Genomic DNA, 18,212 nt, shown 5'->3' with positions numbered 1-18,212 from the left:
TTCTTTGTGTGTGTGTCCATATGTCATGGACTGGTGACAGAAGGGTTGGATATGCGATCCAGATGTCACAAATAGGACTTTCCAAACAATGAATACCTACTGGTCTCTAAGTGGCAGATGGTGATGAGGGTAGTACTGGGAAGAGGGAACCTCTTCTTTTCATGATTTAGTTAACAGCAGGACATATTTGCTCATAGGAAACTGATCCCAAGAAGCAATGCACATCTCTTGATCTCATCTTTACCCACATTTTAATACCATAGAACCACAATAATGTAGAAGTAAAAAGCCATCTTGAGGCTCTAGACCCTTTGTTTGGCAAGTAGTTGTGTCTCAGAGATTTATGGAACTGGTACAATGTAACAGATCCACCCATATATGTAGAACCTGCCCCGCTTTAGGCACTGGACCAGGTGTCCTCCATTCATTGTCTCCAGGCCTTCAAGCTGTGTATTATCCTGTGAGAAGAAGCAGTGTATAATAAGGTATGAGAATTTTCAGCCTCTCCTCCTCCCAACCCCAGTTCCATTCCTGGGCTTTCACTGAGCTGAAATGGAATTATGAGAGACAGGATGAGACCGAGAGGATCTGAGATCTGATTTTCACTGGAAAGAACAAAGAATTACTGGTGGGAGAGAAAAGAATAAGTTCAGAAGGTGAGGGGGAGAAGGAGAAAAGGGAAGAGCTGCCTCCACATGGTTGGAGGAGATTTGAAGGGTTAGAGTGAGAGATGATGGAAATATTGGAGAGGAGGAGGGCTGATTTGAAATCTTTAAGCCGAAGCCCCTTTTGGCATTTTTGAGAGAATTCAATAGATATTTGAATTGTTTTCCAGTTACTTTTAAATATTGGACTGGATGAAACACTGGGCTAAGATGGGTTACAAAGTGGCCCAGCTATATATGGCTTACAGCCCGTATTTTAAAGTGAGGTAATTGAGACTTGATTAGGCTAAAAAACTTGTAGTAACTTGTTGAATTTGTGTGCGTGTGTGTGTATGTACTATATGTGTTATATGTGTGTATATACATATGTGTGTGCAAGTGTGTATGCATATTTTTTCCACAGAAAGTGAAAATAAGAGTCAAGACAAGAGACAGGGAGGGTTTGGTACCTTCATTTCCAGCAATAGTACAGAGTAGATACCCTGAAACAAAGAAACAAACAAACAAATAACCTAAAAATTAATTAGCTGAGCTGACAGGAAGTTAGAGCAATTCTTAGAGTCTAAAAACAATGAGAAAGAAAGAAAAAATAGGAAATCTGAATAGTTTCATAGCTAGTAGGGTAATCGAATCAGGATTTTGAAAGTTTATTACAAAGCAACAGGTCCAGATGTTACAGACAGATTTTACCAGATATTTAAGGTACAGATAATTCCACTAATACACGAACTCTCCAGGAGATGAAGCTCCAGGGGTCCTCAAATCACGTTATGAAGTCCTGTTACCTTGCTATCAAGACCAGGCAAGGACAGCAAATGAAGGGATAATTGCATCTCATTTAGAAACATTTTTGCAGGACTCATAAGCAAAATATTAACCAACCAAATACAGCAATGTATAAAAAGTTATTATGTCATTACCAAGTTTGGATTGTCTGAAGAAGGCAAATTTGGTTTAATGTTAGACAATCTATTTATATAACTTACCAACACTAAGAGATTAAAGGAGAAAAAATATATAATGTCTCAATCAGTGCAGAAGGCGCATTTACGGGAAGTCAGCATCCATTTATGCTAAAGAAAAAATCAGTAAACTAGAAATAAAAGGGAAATTCCTTAACCTTATGACAGGAATCTACAGAAAACCCACATTAAACAACCTGCTTACCAGTGAAACTTTAAAAAGCAATCTGTGTAACATTAGGGACTAGGCAAGGTTGCCTATTACCATCTATTCTACTCAGCATCCTTGCAGAGGGGCCAGCTTGAAAGAAGACAGAAAAAGAAATAGAAAGTATAAGGGTTGAAAATAAAGGGCGGAAAAGAGTTATTTGCTGATGGCTGTTGGTTGGAATATTACTCCCAAATATTCACTCCCTCCCTGTAATAGATTATACACTCCCACCCACTTTTGGGTGCGTTACCCATGAGTCCACAGGGTCGGTTTAAGTGCCCTCCTGTCTGCCTTTGGGCTCGACCACGTCACGTGCTTTGACCAATGGGACATGTAACTGGGATTGTGCACCATTTGGCTCCTGCCCTTGGCTATGAGAACAGCACGTCCTAGAGAGTGGCCACTGTTTCATCTTGGGACCCAGAATGAGAAGACATGTAGAGGCCAGCCTGGCCCAGCAAAACCCAGAGAAATGGCAGCCTGCCTCAGCTTTAATCTAATGCAAGCAAAAAATACTTTGTGAACTATTGGCCAAAAGCTTATTGATAAATATACTGGTGATATGAATGTCTGCAAAGAAAACCCAAAAGAAGCTACAGATGAATTATTAAAATTAATAAGAGCAGTGTTCAAAATCGCCTTTGTATTCACGTTTCTTTTTTTTTTTTTTTTTAACATTTTTTGGCTGCACCGCGTGGCTTGCAGGGTCTTAGTTCCCCAACCAGGGATTGAACCCATGCCCCCTGCAGTGAAAGCACGGAGTCTTAACCACTTACCACCAGGGAAGTCCCTCTATTCACATTTCTAATCGCCAGCAGCAGACTGTTCAAAAACATTAGTTAAAAATGCTGTTTACATTCCTGTAGCTTTGTGATATAGTTTGAAGTCAGGGAGCATGATGCTTCCAGCTTGGTTCTATTCAGGGTCTTATGTGGTTCCGTACACACTTTAGGATTGTTTGTTTTATTTCTATGAAGAATGTTATTGGGATTTTAATAGGGATTGTATTGAATGCTTTGGGTAATATAGGCATTTTAACAATATTAATTCTTTCAGGGCATGAGCACAGAATGTATTTCCTTTTATTTGTGTCATCTGCACTTTGTTTCATCAGTGTCTTACAGTTTTTAGTGTATAGGTCTTTCACCTCCTTGGATAATTTATTCCTAGGAATTTTATTCTTTTTGATGCAGTTGTAAATGGGATTGTTTTTTTAATTTCTCTAATAGTTTGTTGTTAGTACATAGAAATTCAACAGGTTATGGTAGTGCATATCTGAAAGTTGCTAAGAGAGTACCTTTGTGTAGTGACAGATGGTAATTAGACTTAGTGTGGTGATCATTTTGCAGTATTTACAAATATCAAATCATTACCTTCGGGGCTTCCCTGGTGGTGCAGTGGTTGAGAGTCCGCCTGCCGATGCAGGGGACACGGGTTCGTGCCCCGGTCCGGGAGGATCCCACATGCTGCAGAGCGGCTGGGCCCGTGAGCCATGGCCGCTGAGCCTGCGCGTCTGGAGCCTGTGCTCCGCAACGGGAGAGGCCACAGCAGTGAGAGGCCCACATACCACAAAAAAAAAAAAAAAAAAAAAAAAAATTACCATCCACATCTGAAACTAATATAATGTTATATGTCAATTATACCTCAATGAAAATACTATTTACAATGCTATAAAAGTATGTTAGAAAAAATGTTTAATATATGCAAAATCTGTATGGAGAAAATTATAAATCCTATTGAAAGACATTTTCAAAGACCTGAATAAATAGAGATAACCGTGTTTATGAGTAGGAAAACTCAGTATTATATAAATGTCATTTCTTCCCAAATTGATCCATAGATTCAAAGCAAGTCCAATCAAAAGTCTAACATTTTTGTTTGTATATGTTTTTAAGTTTTCTAAAATTTGTGTAGACTAACAAATGGCCAAGAATAACCAAGATGAACATAAAGATATGCTGATGACAGCCAAATCTGTTCTACCTCTAATTTGGGCTCAAGATTTATCTTCAGTTGCCATCTAGCTTTTGCACAATATACTGGACGCTGAATATTCATAGTTCTATTTATATAAATATTTATATACATATCTCAAACTCAACGTGACCTAGAATGAAGTCACCTTGACTACTTCAAGGCTGCTGCTTCTGTTATGTTTCTTGTGCTTCTGGATGGCCCTACTGTCCTCCCAGGCCCCATAGCTAGAAATTTGGGAGGGATCTCATGCTCTTTCTTCTTCCTATTCTCCATCACTACTGCCATTGCCTTAGTCCTGGCCTTTGTCCTGTTGAAATCACCTTCTGAATATTCTTTGCCTCACGTCTCTTCCTTTTCCAGACCATCTTCCACATGTATGCTAGGGTGGTCTTTCTAGATCTGATCGTGTCAACCTGATGAAAACCCATCACCTTCAGGATAAAACCCAAACTTCTTTAAGATTTGGCCTGTATCCTCAGCCCATCTCTCATCATAAATCCATGTGCATCTTTTGCTTCAGTAGTTTCCTCGCAGTTTTTCAAGTTTGCCGAGCTGCTTCTCTGCCCTTTCATTTAGAATATTCTTCCTTCTCCCACTTCTTGATTAACTTCTACATGTACTTCAAGACCCAGCTCAAGTGACACCTCCCTGGTAGAACCTTCCCTGATCCCACCCTACGCTCCTATGTGTTGTCTTTCTCCAGAGCATTTATCATCACAGCACAGTAATTGGTGTTCTAGTCTGTTCCCCTGTGATGAATCTGTTTATATGTAGACTGTATCTCAATTGTGCTTGACTATTTAGATCTTAGACAATCATAAATTGTCCACTTCTCATAAAATGTCAACTGTTTAACTTAGTGAATCCGTGTTTGTGTGTGTGTGTGTGTGTGTGTGTGTGTGTGTGTGTGTGTGTAAGGAGTTCTTGCCTGAAAGCAACTAACATTGCAAAGAATTGCTCATTAGCCAAATCATTTTTAATTAGGTTTGCTAGATCTCTTCTTGAATGTAGCCCCGAGTAGCGTGGCTTAAAAGGCACATCTAATCTGCTGGATTTTTTTTTTTTCAGTTAAAACATCTGGATCCATTTTTACTGTTTGATGAATTTAAAGGCGGTAGACCAGGTGGATTTCCTGATCACCCGCACCGAGGTTTTGAAATAGTAAGTAAAAGAATTTGACCACAAAATTGTGTATTTTAAAATTTACCTCTGTTCTTAAAATTAGTAATCACTTCTAATAGAAAATTCAAATTTAAGAGCAATGAATAATAGGCAAAAATTAATTTATAAGTTACTGGCTATAGACTGGTTGTTAACAGAATTGTAATATCTATTTTACATGAAATATATTCAAATTTAAATATTTACTGTGTTTAATCTTCTTTGAATTCGTTTGAATTTGTGCCACTGGATATATTCCTGTCTGAGCAGTAAAAAAAGGCAAGAATTGGCTTCTTAAAGTATTTATATAATTAAAATAATTTATTGGAGGTAGAAGAAACAATTTAAGATGTGATTAAAATACTTTTATATGAAAACCTGCTTCTCTTCAAGAATTTTCAGAAATGTATAATCTCATGTAGTATAATATTTTACACCCCAAAAGGCAATCCAAGAACACTGTTAGTGTTTAACTCAGTTCTAAGGAGTTATAGAATCAAGGGGCCGAAACAGAACGTGGCCTAAAAATTAGAATTTTAAGGCCAAATAATATACATTTACAAATTTAACTGTAAAGTTTATAGATTCTGCTGAACACTTATTTTCAGTTTTAGTTCAGTGAGAAAATAAGAATGTGTAATATAATATTGGGGCCCTTTCAAAGATTCCCATTCTCCACACACACAGATATTGTGGGGAAAGATGCAGGGACAGTTCCCAGCCAAGTTCAGTCACCTGCTCTCTGAGGAAAACCTGTATTCTAAGGAAACAGACCAGGGCTTAGTGTGTTTGTCAAGTCCATTACTGAACGAGCAAATATTTATTGATGTCTGGTGACATGAAGCATGGTGTCAGGTGATCTTTTGTATGTTGGGATGTGTGTGTTTGTGTGTTGGGGGAACTGGGCAGAGGCAGAGGAAGGGGAGGCTAATGAAGAAGGAGGCATGACCCCTGCTTGCCTCCAGTATGGGGTTTAGTTAAGGATGTAAAAGATGGACAGGTAAAGAGTTAACCTCTGCAGTGTGAAAATAGAATAAGCATAGAAGCTTCTGGAAACAGTATGAAGGATTAAGGTCATTGGACTGGTTTCCATTTGTCACTTAGCCATTTGCCTTCCGGTTCTCTTCTCTGTGACCACTTCGGGGCCACTGTGCCTTGCTTTACAGCAGTAATGGAAGGCATGCCTTTCACCTCGCCTACACTCATGCTGAGTTCTGACTGCTCTTCTGCCTCTGGTATCAGGACATTCTCACCACTCCATCCCACAGCTCCAGCTACCATTTTACTAATCCTTCAAGATCTTTTCAGATATTACTGTCTCCATCATGTTTTCCAGAGAGTCCTGAGAGGATACCCTTTCTCCTTCGTTTGGCCGCCGTAGCATTAGATTTTTCCACTCATACATGTTAGATCTTTATGGTGGCCTTGATCATATTCTGTTTTGTATTAAAATGAGGAATTGCCTCAACCTCCCCCTCCCACACCCAAGAGGACTGTAAGTTTCTTCAGCTCACATCATCCCGCCTATCTCCATGTTCTCCTGGTGGAGATTCTCAGTCACTCCTGGCTGAATTTAATTGAATAGTAAAAAGAGAAGGCTTCTGCTGAAGACGACAAATATATTAAATAAAATGAATGATGAAACACGTTGCTTTCCTTTCCATTATTGAAAGAAATTTTAATTTCCTTTCTTTCTTTTTTTTTTTGCCACACCACGCTGCGTGCGGCATCTTAGTTCTCTGAGCAGGGATCAAACCCGCTCCAGGGAAGTCCCTAATTTCCTTTCTAAGTTACAATTTATAAATTGTACAGTGCTCAATGTTAAACTACTCTGGGAAGGGGTCTAGCTGTAGAATATCGATTTTCGGCTCTTTACTTTTGAGTAAAGCATTTTCCTGAAGAGTGTAATTGTAACTATAGCCAGCCCTCATCATCTGTAGATTCTGTATTCATGAATTCACCTACTCACTAAATGTGTTTGTAACTGTGGTGCTTGCGCCGTCATTGGCGGGCATGCGCAGAGCAGCCCAATGTGCACATGCTCTCAGCTGAGGGTCATCAAGACGATGCTCTGCCTTCTTGTTTCAGCTCTCATACTGCAAACAGGTGTCCTTCTTGAGGTCTATTTAGTGCCACATTTTTGTGCTTTTTGTTGGTGATCTCGCTGTTTTAAGTGCTGTCCCGTGATCCTAAGTGCAAGAAGGCTGTGAGGGGCCTCATGGAGAAAATACGTGTGTCAGAGACGCTTCTTTCAGGCGTGAGTTATACTGCTGCTGGCCGTGAGTTCAGTGTTAATGAATCAGTGATATATATTCAGTAAGGTGTCTTTAAACAGAAGCACACATAACAGGAGGTTACGTATTGATTCTTGGTTGTGACTTGAGGCTCGCAGGAACGTAACCCTTTATTTCCCCAGGAGCAGAGGTTCAGTGTTGGCTCATTCAGTGATCATGGCAACTTTATAGAACATCGCTACTGTAAATAACTAGAATCGACTGTACCAGTTTCCCGCAGGAGTGTAGGTAAGCTAAGGACCCAGCTGTCTCTTACTGTGAACTTTAATAGTCTGCAGTTCAAAACCAGGTGCACTTCTGGGCTCTCCTCACCTCCTCCCTGGAGCATTTTCTACAGGCTTGTTGTAAATTTTGAAAATGCTAATTAGTAAAAAGAACAGAGTTAGAATCACCTGTTATCTTACCATCCAGAAATAGGCATCGCTATTGTTCTTCCAGTACTTTTTTTTCTGGTATGCTGTATATGTTTTGTGTCTTTTTTTATTTCCTAACATTATACTGTTAACATTTTCCCAATATTTAAAAAAAGACTAATCTTTGAAGGCTTCATTAAGCATCTGCCATGAAATTGTACCAGTTGACATTACCAGAGCAATATATGAGGGTACTTGTTTTCCTTCAGCATCACCAACACAATATATTTACCCAACTTTTCTTTATCTTTGCCATTTTGACAAGTGAAAAATAATGCTTAATCAGTTTTAATTTGAATTTTTCTTATCTGAGCAAGGTTGGATATCTTTTCATTCATTTTTGGCTGCATTGGGTCTTCGTTGCTGTGCGTGGGCTTTCTCTAGTTGTGGTGAGCGGGGGCTACTCTTTGTTGCGGTGCGTGGGCTTCTCGTTGCAGTGGCTTGTCTTGTTGTGGAGCACAGGCTCTAGGCGTGCGGGCTTCAATAGTTGTGGCCTGTGGGCTCAGTAGTTGTGGCTCGCAGGCTCTAGAGCACAGGCTCAGTAGTTGTGGTGCACGGGCTTAGTTGCTCCGTGGCCTGTGGGATCTTCCCGGACCAGGGCTTGAACCCGTGTTCCCTGCATTGGCAGTCAGATTCTTAACCACTGTGCCGCCAGGGAAGCCGTTCTTTGCATTTTTAAGAATCTTTTTTACCATACATGTTTATATTCTTGGCCTATTTTGTTCTGATGGGTTGGTGGTATTATTCTTATTGCTTTATAAATGCTCTTTGCATATTAAGGAAATCAGGCCCTTTTCAGTGATAGGAGTTGAAATAGTGTTAACAAGGATTTGGCTTGTTTTGCACGCCCCCAAAGGTAGACCTTTAGTTACAAAGCATAGATACAACCCAATAGAAGGAAGCCCTTTTTAACAATTCCTTATGCAAAGATGGAATAGGTCCCCTGGATCAGTGATTTTCTTATGCCTGGAGAAATACAAGCATGCACTGCATGTTAACATAATGGGTATGTTATCAAGATAAATGGTCCTCAAAATAGGCTTTGTGCGAGATGAGTCAGTGCTGTGCTGAAATAAAATATTAGAACTCATGTTTATATTTTTAAAGAGAACTGAAATTATGCTGGACTAACACATGAATATAAAATAGAACTAAATATATGTTGTTTAGTCCCTGCTCACATTTTTTAAACTAATAGTGATACATGATCAAACAAATGTGGAGAATATTATCCTGCAAAATTCTTATTACCCCAAGTGTGATCCGTGAACCAGCAGTGGTATCACCTGGAACCTCAGGTGCCAACTCAACCTAGGAGTCACTTATCTAGATGACCCTCCAAACCAGAAATATTATTTTTTAATTGAAGTATAGTTGATTTACAATGTTGTGTTAATTTCTGCTGTACAGCAAAGTGATTCAGTTATATACATATGTGTGTGTCTATATATATATATACTTTTTCATTTTCTCTTCCATTGTGGTTTATCACAGGATATTGAATATAGTTCCCTGTGCTATACAGTAGGTGCTTGTTGTTTATCCATCCTATATATAGTAGTTTGCATCTGCTAATCCCAAACTCCCAATCCATCCCTCCCCCACCCCCACCTTGGCAACCACAAGTCTGTTTTCTATATCTGTGAGTCTGTTTCTGTTTCATAGATAAGTTCATTTGTGTCATATTTTAGATTCCACATATAAGTGATATCATATGGTATTTGCCTTTCTCTTCCTGACTTACTTCACTTAGTATGCTAATCTCTAGGTCTATCCATGTTACTGCAAATGTCATTATTTCATTCTTCTTTATGGCTGAGTAGTATTCCATTGTATATATGTACCACATCTTCTTTATCCAAGAAATATAACTCTATGAGCTGGGAACAAGAACCTGATTTTACTGAGTTAGTGGCTAATCATTTTCTAAAACTTAACTCTTCGGTTTAGATAGCGAAATATATTCTGTTAAAAACTTGCATAAAAGTTGAGGAAGAAGGAAGGCCCTGGAGGAGGCACAGCTGGTGGTACCAAGACAAGGGGGAAAATGCAGGCAATATTTCCTGCCTGTAGTTTGGACTCCGGGGAGCATTGTTTTGAAAGGCCAAGTGGTAAAGGGTGGAATGATTTTGCAGTTACCTGTTTCTGGTCAGGCCTGATATCTTGATTTGTTTAGGGCAACTCTATATGCTCAGAACAAAGAACCATCTGAAAAAATGTGCAACACTCTTCCTTTTTAATCCACGCCCTGCCCAAGTTTAATTTTGCCTGAAAGAGAAGTGCTTCAAGTTCACACACTGTTGATGAACACTTCATCTACCATTTTGTACCTTTCAAAATCATCCTTTAAATTATAGCCTCAGGACTTTGCAGGTGTTAGCACTGAAAGGCCCATTTTCCTAGGAACCCCTCTGTCCTGGGGAAACCAACGTGGTTGATCATTTCTGCTTCAATTGAAGAACGGTTAGGAGGAACCGTCCTGCCTGCTTCGCGGGAATGTTTTAGGATGGTCTGCTCCATTCTGTCCTTAGTTGGGCATAGAAATGTTTTATCAAGTTTTTCACCACAAGCCTCAGCAGGTTCTTGTTCGGGAGAACAAACCCGCTCTGTTTCCAAGGGTGTGCCCATCAGAAAAGCCAGACTAGCATTTACTGGTTGGCAGCCAGCAGCATTTGCATGCAACCTCTGAACAATACCTCTAGAGGAAGGGTAGGGTTTTGCTGATTCACACCTAAAACTTAAAACTGGACCCAAACCTCCCGTCTCCCACGCGGCCTGTTTTTTCTAGTTTGCGTTGCACTTTCAAACTCAGGCCATACCATCGTTGAATCAAAGCTGGGGGGAAAATAAAAGCTTGATTGAATTCAAAATCCATTCTGGAGGGACTTCGCTGGTGCAGTGGTTAAGAATCCGCCTGCCAATGCAGGGGCCGCGGGTTCGAGCCCTGGTCCAGGAAGATCCCACATGCCGTGGAGTGACTAAGCCTGTGCATCACAACTACTGAGCCTGCGCTCTATAGCCTGTGTGCCACAACTACTGAGTCCGCGAGCCACAACTACTGAAGCCTGTGCACTTAGAGCCCGTGCTCCACAACAAGAGAAGCCACCGCAATGAGGAGCCCATGCACCGCAACGAAGAGTAGCCCCTGCTCGCCGCAAGTAGAGAAAGCCTGTGCAAAGCAAAGAAGACCCAACACAGCCAAAAATAAATAAGTAAATAAATTTAATTATAAAAACATAACATTTAAAAAAATCCATTCTGGAAAGAAAAAAAATACTCTAGGAAAAGTAGGAAAGAAGGATATTTTCTGAGCATCAGAAAGACTGCTGTTCAAGGAACATCCTCTTTCATCTCTAACATGGAGGTATTGACACGTTCCTGTCACTGTGAGAAAAAAAGATGAGAATGTCTACCAGCACCACCACGATTGAATATGCTTCTGGAAGCTTTGACGCTATTAATAAGAGAGCTGTTGGAAGGGAGGAGGACAAATTATTTATTTGTAGGTAATATGCTAATAAAATGAAACCCCACGGTGGCTGCATCCAGCTGTGGGTGGTGATGTGATTGGAGCACGTTGGAGGGCACAGGACTTGTTCTGAAGTTCCCGCTACAGTGCAGCATATGGATTTTAGCATATACATTTATTTGGCGTGAATTGGGGGTGACACTAACAGATTATAGGAAGGAAGCTAAAGCCATCCTCACCCCCAGGACACCCCTCGGCACCACCATGCTAAGAATGTCAATCAAAACCTCTTATTGGGCTTCCCTGGTGGTGCAGTGGTTGAGAGTCCACCTGCCGATGCAGGGGACGCAGGTTTGTGCCCCGGTCCGGGAAGATCCCACAGGCCGCGGAGCGGCTGGGCCCGTGAGCTATGGCCGCTGAGCCTGCGCGTCCGGAGTCTGTGCTCTGCAACGGGAGAGGCCGCAACAGTGAGAGGCCCCTGTACCGCCAAAAAAAAAACCAAAAACAAACCACCTCTTATTAAATGGCTGGATAGAAAATAACTATGCAAAAATCACCCACTTTCCTGCCCAAAGGCAATGGCCAGATATGATGGGGGGGGCAGTCCCATTCATAGTAGCAATAAGAGCCCTTATAATTCCAGGGCAAAAAGTTCTTCTCCTTTAATCCAGTTATCCTACTTCTAGGAGTCTAATAATTTCCTGAAAAAAACAAAAACAAAACCAACATAAGAACAGAGGCTTGTTATACGAATGTTTCTTCCAGTGCAATATTAAAAAGTCAAAAAAAGAAAAAAAGGAACAAAGTAAGTATCCAAAATAAAAGGGAAATGATTATATATGTGGAGATTATATGTGAGGAAATTTTTGTATGTCTGGAAGGTGGAATATTATGCAACGTTATTTATAAAAGCAGATATTATAAATAATTTAAATTTTCATGAATCGTGGTCTGTTTAAATCAAGGTTTCTCACCCTTGGCGCTATTGACATTTTGGGTGGATCATTCTTTGCTGCGGCGATCTGTGCATTGTAGGTTTTTCCGCTGCATCCCATCCCCTTCTCACCAGATACCGATAGCATCCCCTTACCTCCAGTGGCGACAAGAAAAAATGTCTCCAGGTGTTATTGCCAGTTGTGCATTTTGGTCAGGGAGGCCATCACATTGCCGCCAGTTGAGACCTAGTGGTTTACATACATGTGTGCATATAATGACATACTACCCAGCTGGTAGAAGAATGTCACAGCTTGATAGGTCCTGATAAAGAATCATCTCCATGATAGTTGGAAAGTGACAGAGGCAAGGTACAAAATTGTTATGGCATAATGTGGGATTTGTATAAAGAGCAAAGACTGTACCTTTATTCTTTCCCCAAAATGGTTTATTATTTATTTTGGGGAAGGGGGACTCTCTGAATGAATGATGACTTCCACAGATTACGTTGATGCAAAGAAAACAGAATTACAGAATTCATGTAACAATACCGAAAGAAGATGGTGCTTAGAGAGAAAACATATAACGGCAGATAAAAATATATATTCACAAAGCTTTTTTGAAAATTTAGTGGTTTTTAGTATATTCATAAGATTGTGCAAGTCTCACCACTGATGCTAGACATTTTCATCACCCCCCAAAAGAAAGCCATCACCCATTAGCAGTCAATCGCATTACCACGTCCCCCGACCTCTGACAACATCTGAAACTTTGTGTTTCTATGGATTTGCCTATTGCGGACACTTCATATAAAAGGAATCTTACAGTATGTGGTCTTTTGTGACTGGCTTCGTTCACTTAGCATAATGTTTTCAAGCTTCATCCATGTTGTAGCATGTGTCAGAACCTTATTCCTTTATGGCTAATAGTCCATTGTATGGCTGTGTCACATTTTGTTTATCCAGTCATCTCATGATGGACATTCGGGTTGTTTCCACTCATATTTTGATTCTTGGGAGTGCCTAGATTCTCTCTTCAAAGGACACCCAAGAAGCTGATAATGTACCTTCCAGGGAAGGTTACTGGGTGATGAGGGAGAGTGGGAAAGAGTTAATTCTCACTCTAAGCCTCTTATTCTCTTTGTACCATTAGAAGTTGGAGCATGTATATTGGTTGTTTAAAATATATTTTCAAAATTCCCTCTTCACACGACACATTTGAAGATAAACCGTGTTCTCTGTCATGGTCGATGAAGGTCCTGGCGCTCGCTTGCTCTCCAGGAACTCTTGCTGAGGCCTTCACCTTGGGGCGGCCTTCTCCACATGAAATGGAGCTCGTTTGTGTTCTATTCCAGTCAACCAGGTAAGTTAATAACATACGCTAGAGTGGAAGGGGGTGGGGTATGACCTAGGGGCAGCTTCCTCTAGGGAACATTTGTGCACCATTAGGGGTGCCCATGAAATTTAAAAGGGCCTCAAATTAAAAAGCGTAACTTTCTCCTCCTCAACGTGTTCCCGGTCCGAAGGGAAACTAAGATTGTGTGTGTGTGTGTGTGTGTGTGTGTGCACGGATGCGTGCGCATAAGTTTACAAGTGGGGGCAGAGGGCTTCCAGTTTGTAAGAAAGTTAGAAAATGATTAAGGAGGAACCAGAGAGGTCCAACTGATGTAGTTTTGCATTCTGAGGGAGAAGCTAGCACTTCCAACAAGTCTGGGAGGGTTTCAGGGAAGATTTTAGTCTAAAAGTCTGGCTTTTAGACTGTGTCATTGGTTCTCAACTGGGGGTGATTTTGTCCGCACAGGGTCTTGTGGCAATGTCTGGAGACCATGCTGGTTATACCAACTGGAGGGTGCTACTGCCATCTAGTGGGTAGAGGCCAGGAATGCCGCTGAATACCCTGCAGTGCTCAGGACAGCTCCCAGCATACGTCATATGAGGGAAAGAAGCAGTTTAATGGAAATATTCTTTGAAAGTAGTCAAAATATATTCCCAACCAATTTCCCCATCTGCCCCACTCCCCCACCCGATTCCAATTACAAACAGAAAACATTCGTGTCTGAGAGACTACTTTCCTAGAGTTCTTAAGTAGACAAATTGAAGCGGGATGTAATAAAGACTGTATACTAGTCGTTAAACATTCTTTTATGTTACCAAATATAAAATAATGCTTCTTAAGTGAGACCAAAGATAAGTCTAAAATAAACTAACATAGATCATTACGTGACAAAAAGCTTCTTCCAAACGTTGAGCTCCATTAGCAAAGCTTCTTCAGAGTTACCCGTCAATACACTCTTTTCAAGTGAAATGCCTGAACATGCAGAAGTAAATGCAAAGGAAATTTGCCTCGCAGTAATATTAGCTCCCTGTTGTATGAGACGCTTCACGTGCTTTGTCTGCTTTAGCTCTAAACCTCACAGCAACCCTGAAAAGCAGGAATTGTTAGCACACATGCCCACCCTCCATTTTACAGATGAGGAAACAGAGGCCAGAGAAGTGGTGACTTGTCAAGCTCACGGCCCGTACAAGGCAGGTGGGCCCCTCTGATCCCAGGCCCACACGGGTCCGCTCTTCCATGCTCCCACTCCTGGAACAAAGTTCCCATTCTGTACATCTGATAGTGTTTCAATACATAGACACGTTCATAGCGTTTGAAGTGAGGTTGCACAGGTGGCACAGATCCTCACACTTCTTCTGTAACTTAGCGTGGGACCCACTGCTCTCATGCTTCAGGGACCTGGATTTTCCTGCCCATAAGTTCAAAGTAATGCTCTCACTTCTCTGAACTTCCAGTATAATGAGGAAATGGATTGGGTTGGTTGACTGCTGGGATATTTAAGGACCAATCATTTAACTTCTTGTAGCCACAAGGAGACCATTCATGATTAGGAATAACATGATAATTAACAAAATGGTGCCCTAGTCGCTTATGACCTTTTATTACAACCTAAAGATTCTTTTCCTCCTCCTCTGTACCGTTTTGCCCCACCCACCCCAGCTTTTCCCCAATATTTCAGTCCTGTAGGGACCAGCTGAGGGGGCTGCCTTCTCCATGAGTTACTCCCCCATTCCTCTAGGTTCATCCTCATCAGGATTGATCTTTCTTCTGTGTCCAGTGGGACTAATTGTACTTCTCTGCAGCATTCGCTCCTCTTAGCTACATGTTTTAGTAGTGTCCTCCCTGCTGGAATTACCAGTAGCTCCCTGAAGGTAGGGAAGGGATAATCATTGTGTTCCCCTTGGGTGCTTTCTAACTTCCTGTTTATGAGTTTGTGATGACATTTTCTCTTGTGCAGGCTGAAATGAAATAAAAAGAAAATGAGATTTAAAAAGATTCCAAAATTAAAGGATTATTTAAAAAGACAAAAGAACGGGCTTCCCTGGTGGCGCAGTGGTTGAGAGTCCGACTGCCGATGCAGGGGACACGGGTTCGTGCCCCGGTCCGGGAAGATCCCACATGCCGCAGAGCGGCTGGGCCCGTGAGCCATGGCCGCTGAGCCTGCACGTCCGGAGCCTGTGCTCCGCAATGGGAGAGGCCACAGCAGTGAGAGGCCTGCGTACTGCAAAAAAAAAAAAAAAAAAAAAAAGACAAAAGAAAGACAAAAATTGGCATCCCTGTATCACACCCCCTTATTATAAAGTGTTTTATTGCTTCTTGAAGTCCAAAATCCCGAGAACTGGCCCAATAACATCAAGTGCAATGAACACATTCACTGAAACATTCAGAAATTAGATCCTTACAATGAATCGAATCAGGAATAATAAGAAATCACCCACCAAAAGGTGTCACCTGCTTAATTAAATTAAATATTATTATAATGAAATTTTAACAAAATATTAAAAGAAGAGGGAAATCGACATGATTCCCTTAACTCTGTCTCTGTATGAGCCCTGTGAGCCCCAAGCCTGCCTAGGACCATGTGTGCGGAGGAGCGTTTCAGGCCTTTCTTTCTTGGGTGTTGACCTTGACAGCTTTTAACTGGAGGAAAACTCACTTCTGCACCACAGCACATCCCCTCCCTTGATGAATAGAGGGCAGCCTGCCTCATGGACACGTGGTCTTTGAGCAGAGACAACGCGCTTGGGCTGAAAGACATACTTAGTCATTGGTGAATCTTTTAGCCAGACAGCTCCCTGGTTTGGCGAGAACTGATTTTAGAAAAACAGTGAGCACACATCATAAGGAGCAGCAGAGGGCACTCTTAAGCAACAGTGCTTCGAAGTACCCACTTTCCCGCTGGGTACAGACATAGTGCTTTTTTTTTTTTTAAATAATTAATTAATTTTTGCTGTGTTGGGTCTTCGTTTCTGTGCGAGGGCTTTCCCTAGTTGTGGCAAGCGGGGGCCACTCTTCATCGCGGTGCGCGGGCCTCTCACTATCGTGGCCTCTATTGTTGCGGAGCACAGGCTCCACACACGCAGGCTCAGTAGTTGTGGCTCACGGGCCTAGTTGCTCCGCGGCATGTGGGATCCTCCCAGACCAGGGCTCGAACCCGTGTCCCCTGCGTTAGCAGGCAGATTCTCAACCACTGTGCCACCAGGGAAGCCCGACATAGTGCTTTTGTATGTGGGAAATTGGGGTAATTCTAGAAGCTGGCACACCATTCCCTAGAAGCCCCTTCAGTATAACATGGGAAATGAAACAATGGACGTGAACGCCTTGACCACAGTTTTACAAGATGTAGGTGGTATCAGTTAAGAGGCTGGCCTGACGACATGGGGAGCCAGGGGTAGTTTGTCTGAAGAGATTCCCCCAAAGGGTTGAATCCTGAGTGGAGTTTGAAGAGGAAGGGCATGTCTGAATCTGGGGTTCTAGAAGCAGCTGGAAGATTCTCAGGAAGTTTGCAATTCAGCCTGAGTAGATTTGGGAATGTGATCATCATAGAACCTCGATGTGCATGTCTGAAATTTTATTCAGGGTGAAAGGAAAATTAGTAAATTTGGGAGACTTTTGTGAGGGGAGCAACAGAAAAATAGAAAAGGAAAATTGCTTTCAAGTCACTTGTTCATTGCTCTGTAGTTAGACGTTGTTGGGTAGAACTTGTCAACGTCCACACCAAAGAAGGATCCCATGATCACCTCATCGCGGGATCACGGGGCTGCCTGGCCCTCCATCAACCTCTTCTCCACTTCACCTGGGAATCCCGAGGCCCGTTTTCAGCTTTGTATACAATAGCAAGGACCCTTCCTTTGCCAGAGGTGCCAGGTTGCCTGAAGCCCTCGCAGTTGGCAGCGCTGGCTCCTCTTGCAGCTCCCATCAGCTGTCTCCTCCAAGGCAGGCGCTGTGCTCACAACACCTGTGTTACTGCCAAGATGGCGCCAGCATTTGTGGGACACTGTGGGAGAGTGAAAATAGTTTTATTCTCAGAGACAGAAAATGTTAAGTCCTTTCTCTGCTGCTATTAATGGTGTAAACTTAATCACAGTAAGCCACAATGTTTTCATCAGTATCGTGTAGGTGATAATATATTCCCAGGATCATATGCTTTTTAAGTGCTGAAATGCTATGCAAGTACAAGATGCTGCCCTTCCTTCCTTCCTTCCTTCCTTCCTTCCTTCCTTCCTTCCTTCCTTCCTTCCATCCATCCATCCATCCATCCATCCATCTTCAGTGTCAGCTATATGTTCTAGCCTTCAGGGAGGTTGCATTTTCTTAGGGAAGACAGACAATAAGTGAATAACCAAATAATTATATAATATAGTGCCCTTCATGAGAAAGCTAGGAAGAAGAAACAGAGTCGGAGGATTGAGAATAGATTGACCAGTTAGATGACCTGGTTGAGGGTGGCCTGTCTTAGGCAGTGACATTTTTTTTTTTGATGTGGATCATTTTTAAAGTCTTTATTGAATTTGTTACAGTATTGCTTCTGTTTTGTGTTTTGGTTTTTTGGCCGTGAGGCATGTGGGATCTTAGCTCCCTGACCAAGGATCGAACCCACACCCCCTGCATTGGAAGGCTAAGTCTTAACCACTGGACGGCCAGGGAAGTCCCTAGGCAGTGATATTTGAGCAGAGGCCTGAACGAAGTAAGGACACAAACCATGAGAATATCGGGGGAAATCATTCCAGGAAGCTCCAGTGCGGACCAGAGGGAGGACCCATGAACAGGATCTCTGCTCTAGGAATGTGGC

At 41.9% G+C, this 18,212-nt stretch overlaps 1 protein-coding gene across 1 annotated transcript in view; it reads left to right on the top strand.

The window, feature by feature from the left end:
• The window catches only part of PIR (pirin), a 110,786-nt gene that overhangs the window by 21,925 nt on the left and 70,649 nt on the right, over positions 1–18,212 (top strand). Inside the window, 1 exon segment of the mRNA XM_032620580.1 lies at positions 4,884–4,976. Within this exon segment, the coding sequence (XP_032476471.1) occupies positions 4,884–4,976 (93 nt within the window).

Source organism: Phocoena sinus, chromosome X (assembly GCF_008692025.1).
Source record: "Phocoena sinus isolate mPhoSin1 chromosome X, mPhoSin1.pri, whole genome shotgun sequence".
In the NCBI taxonomy this organism is placed as follows: domain Eukaryota; kingdom Metazoa; phylum Chordata; class Mammalia; order Artiodactyla; family Phocoenidae; genus Phocoena; species Phocoena sinus.
The sequence above is the reverse complement of the archived record's forward strand: the minus strand, read 5'-3'. Positions and strand labels throughout refer to the sequence as shown.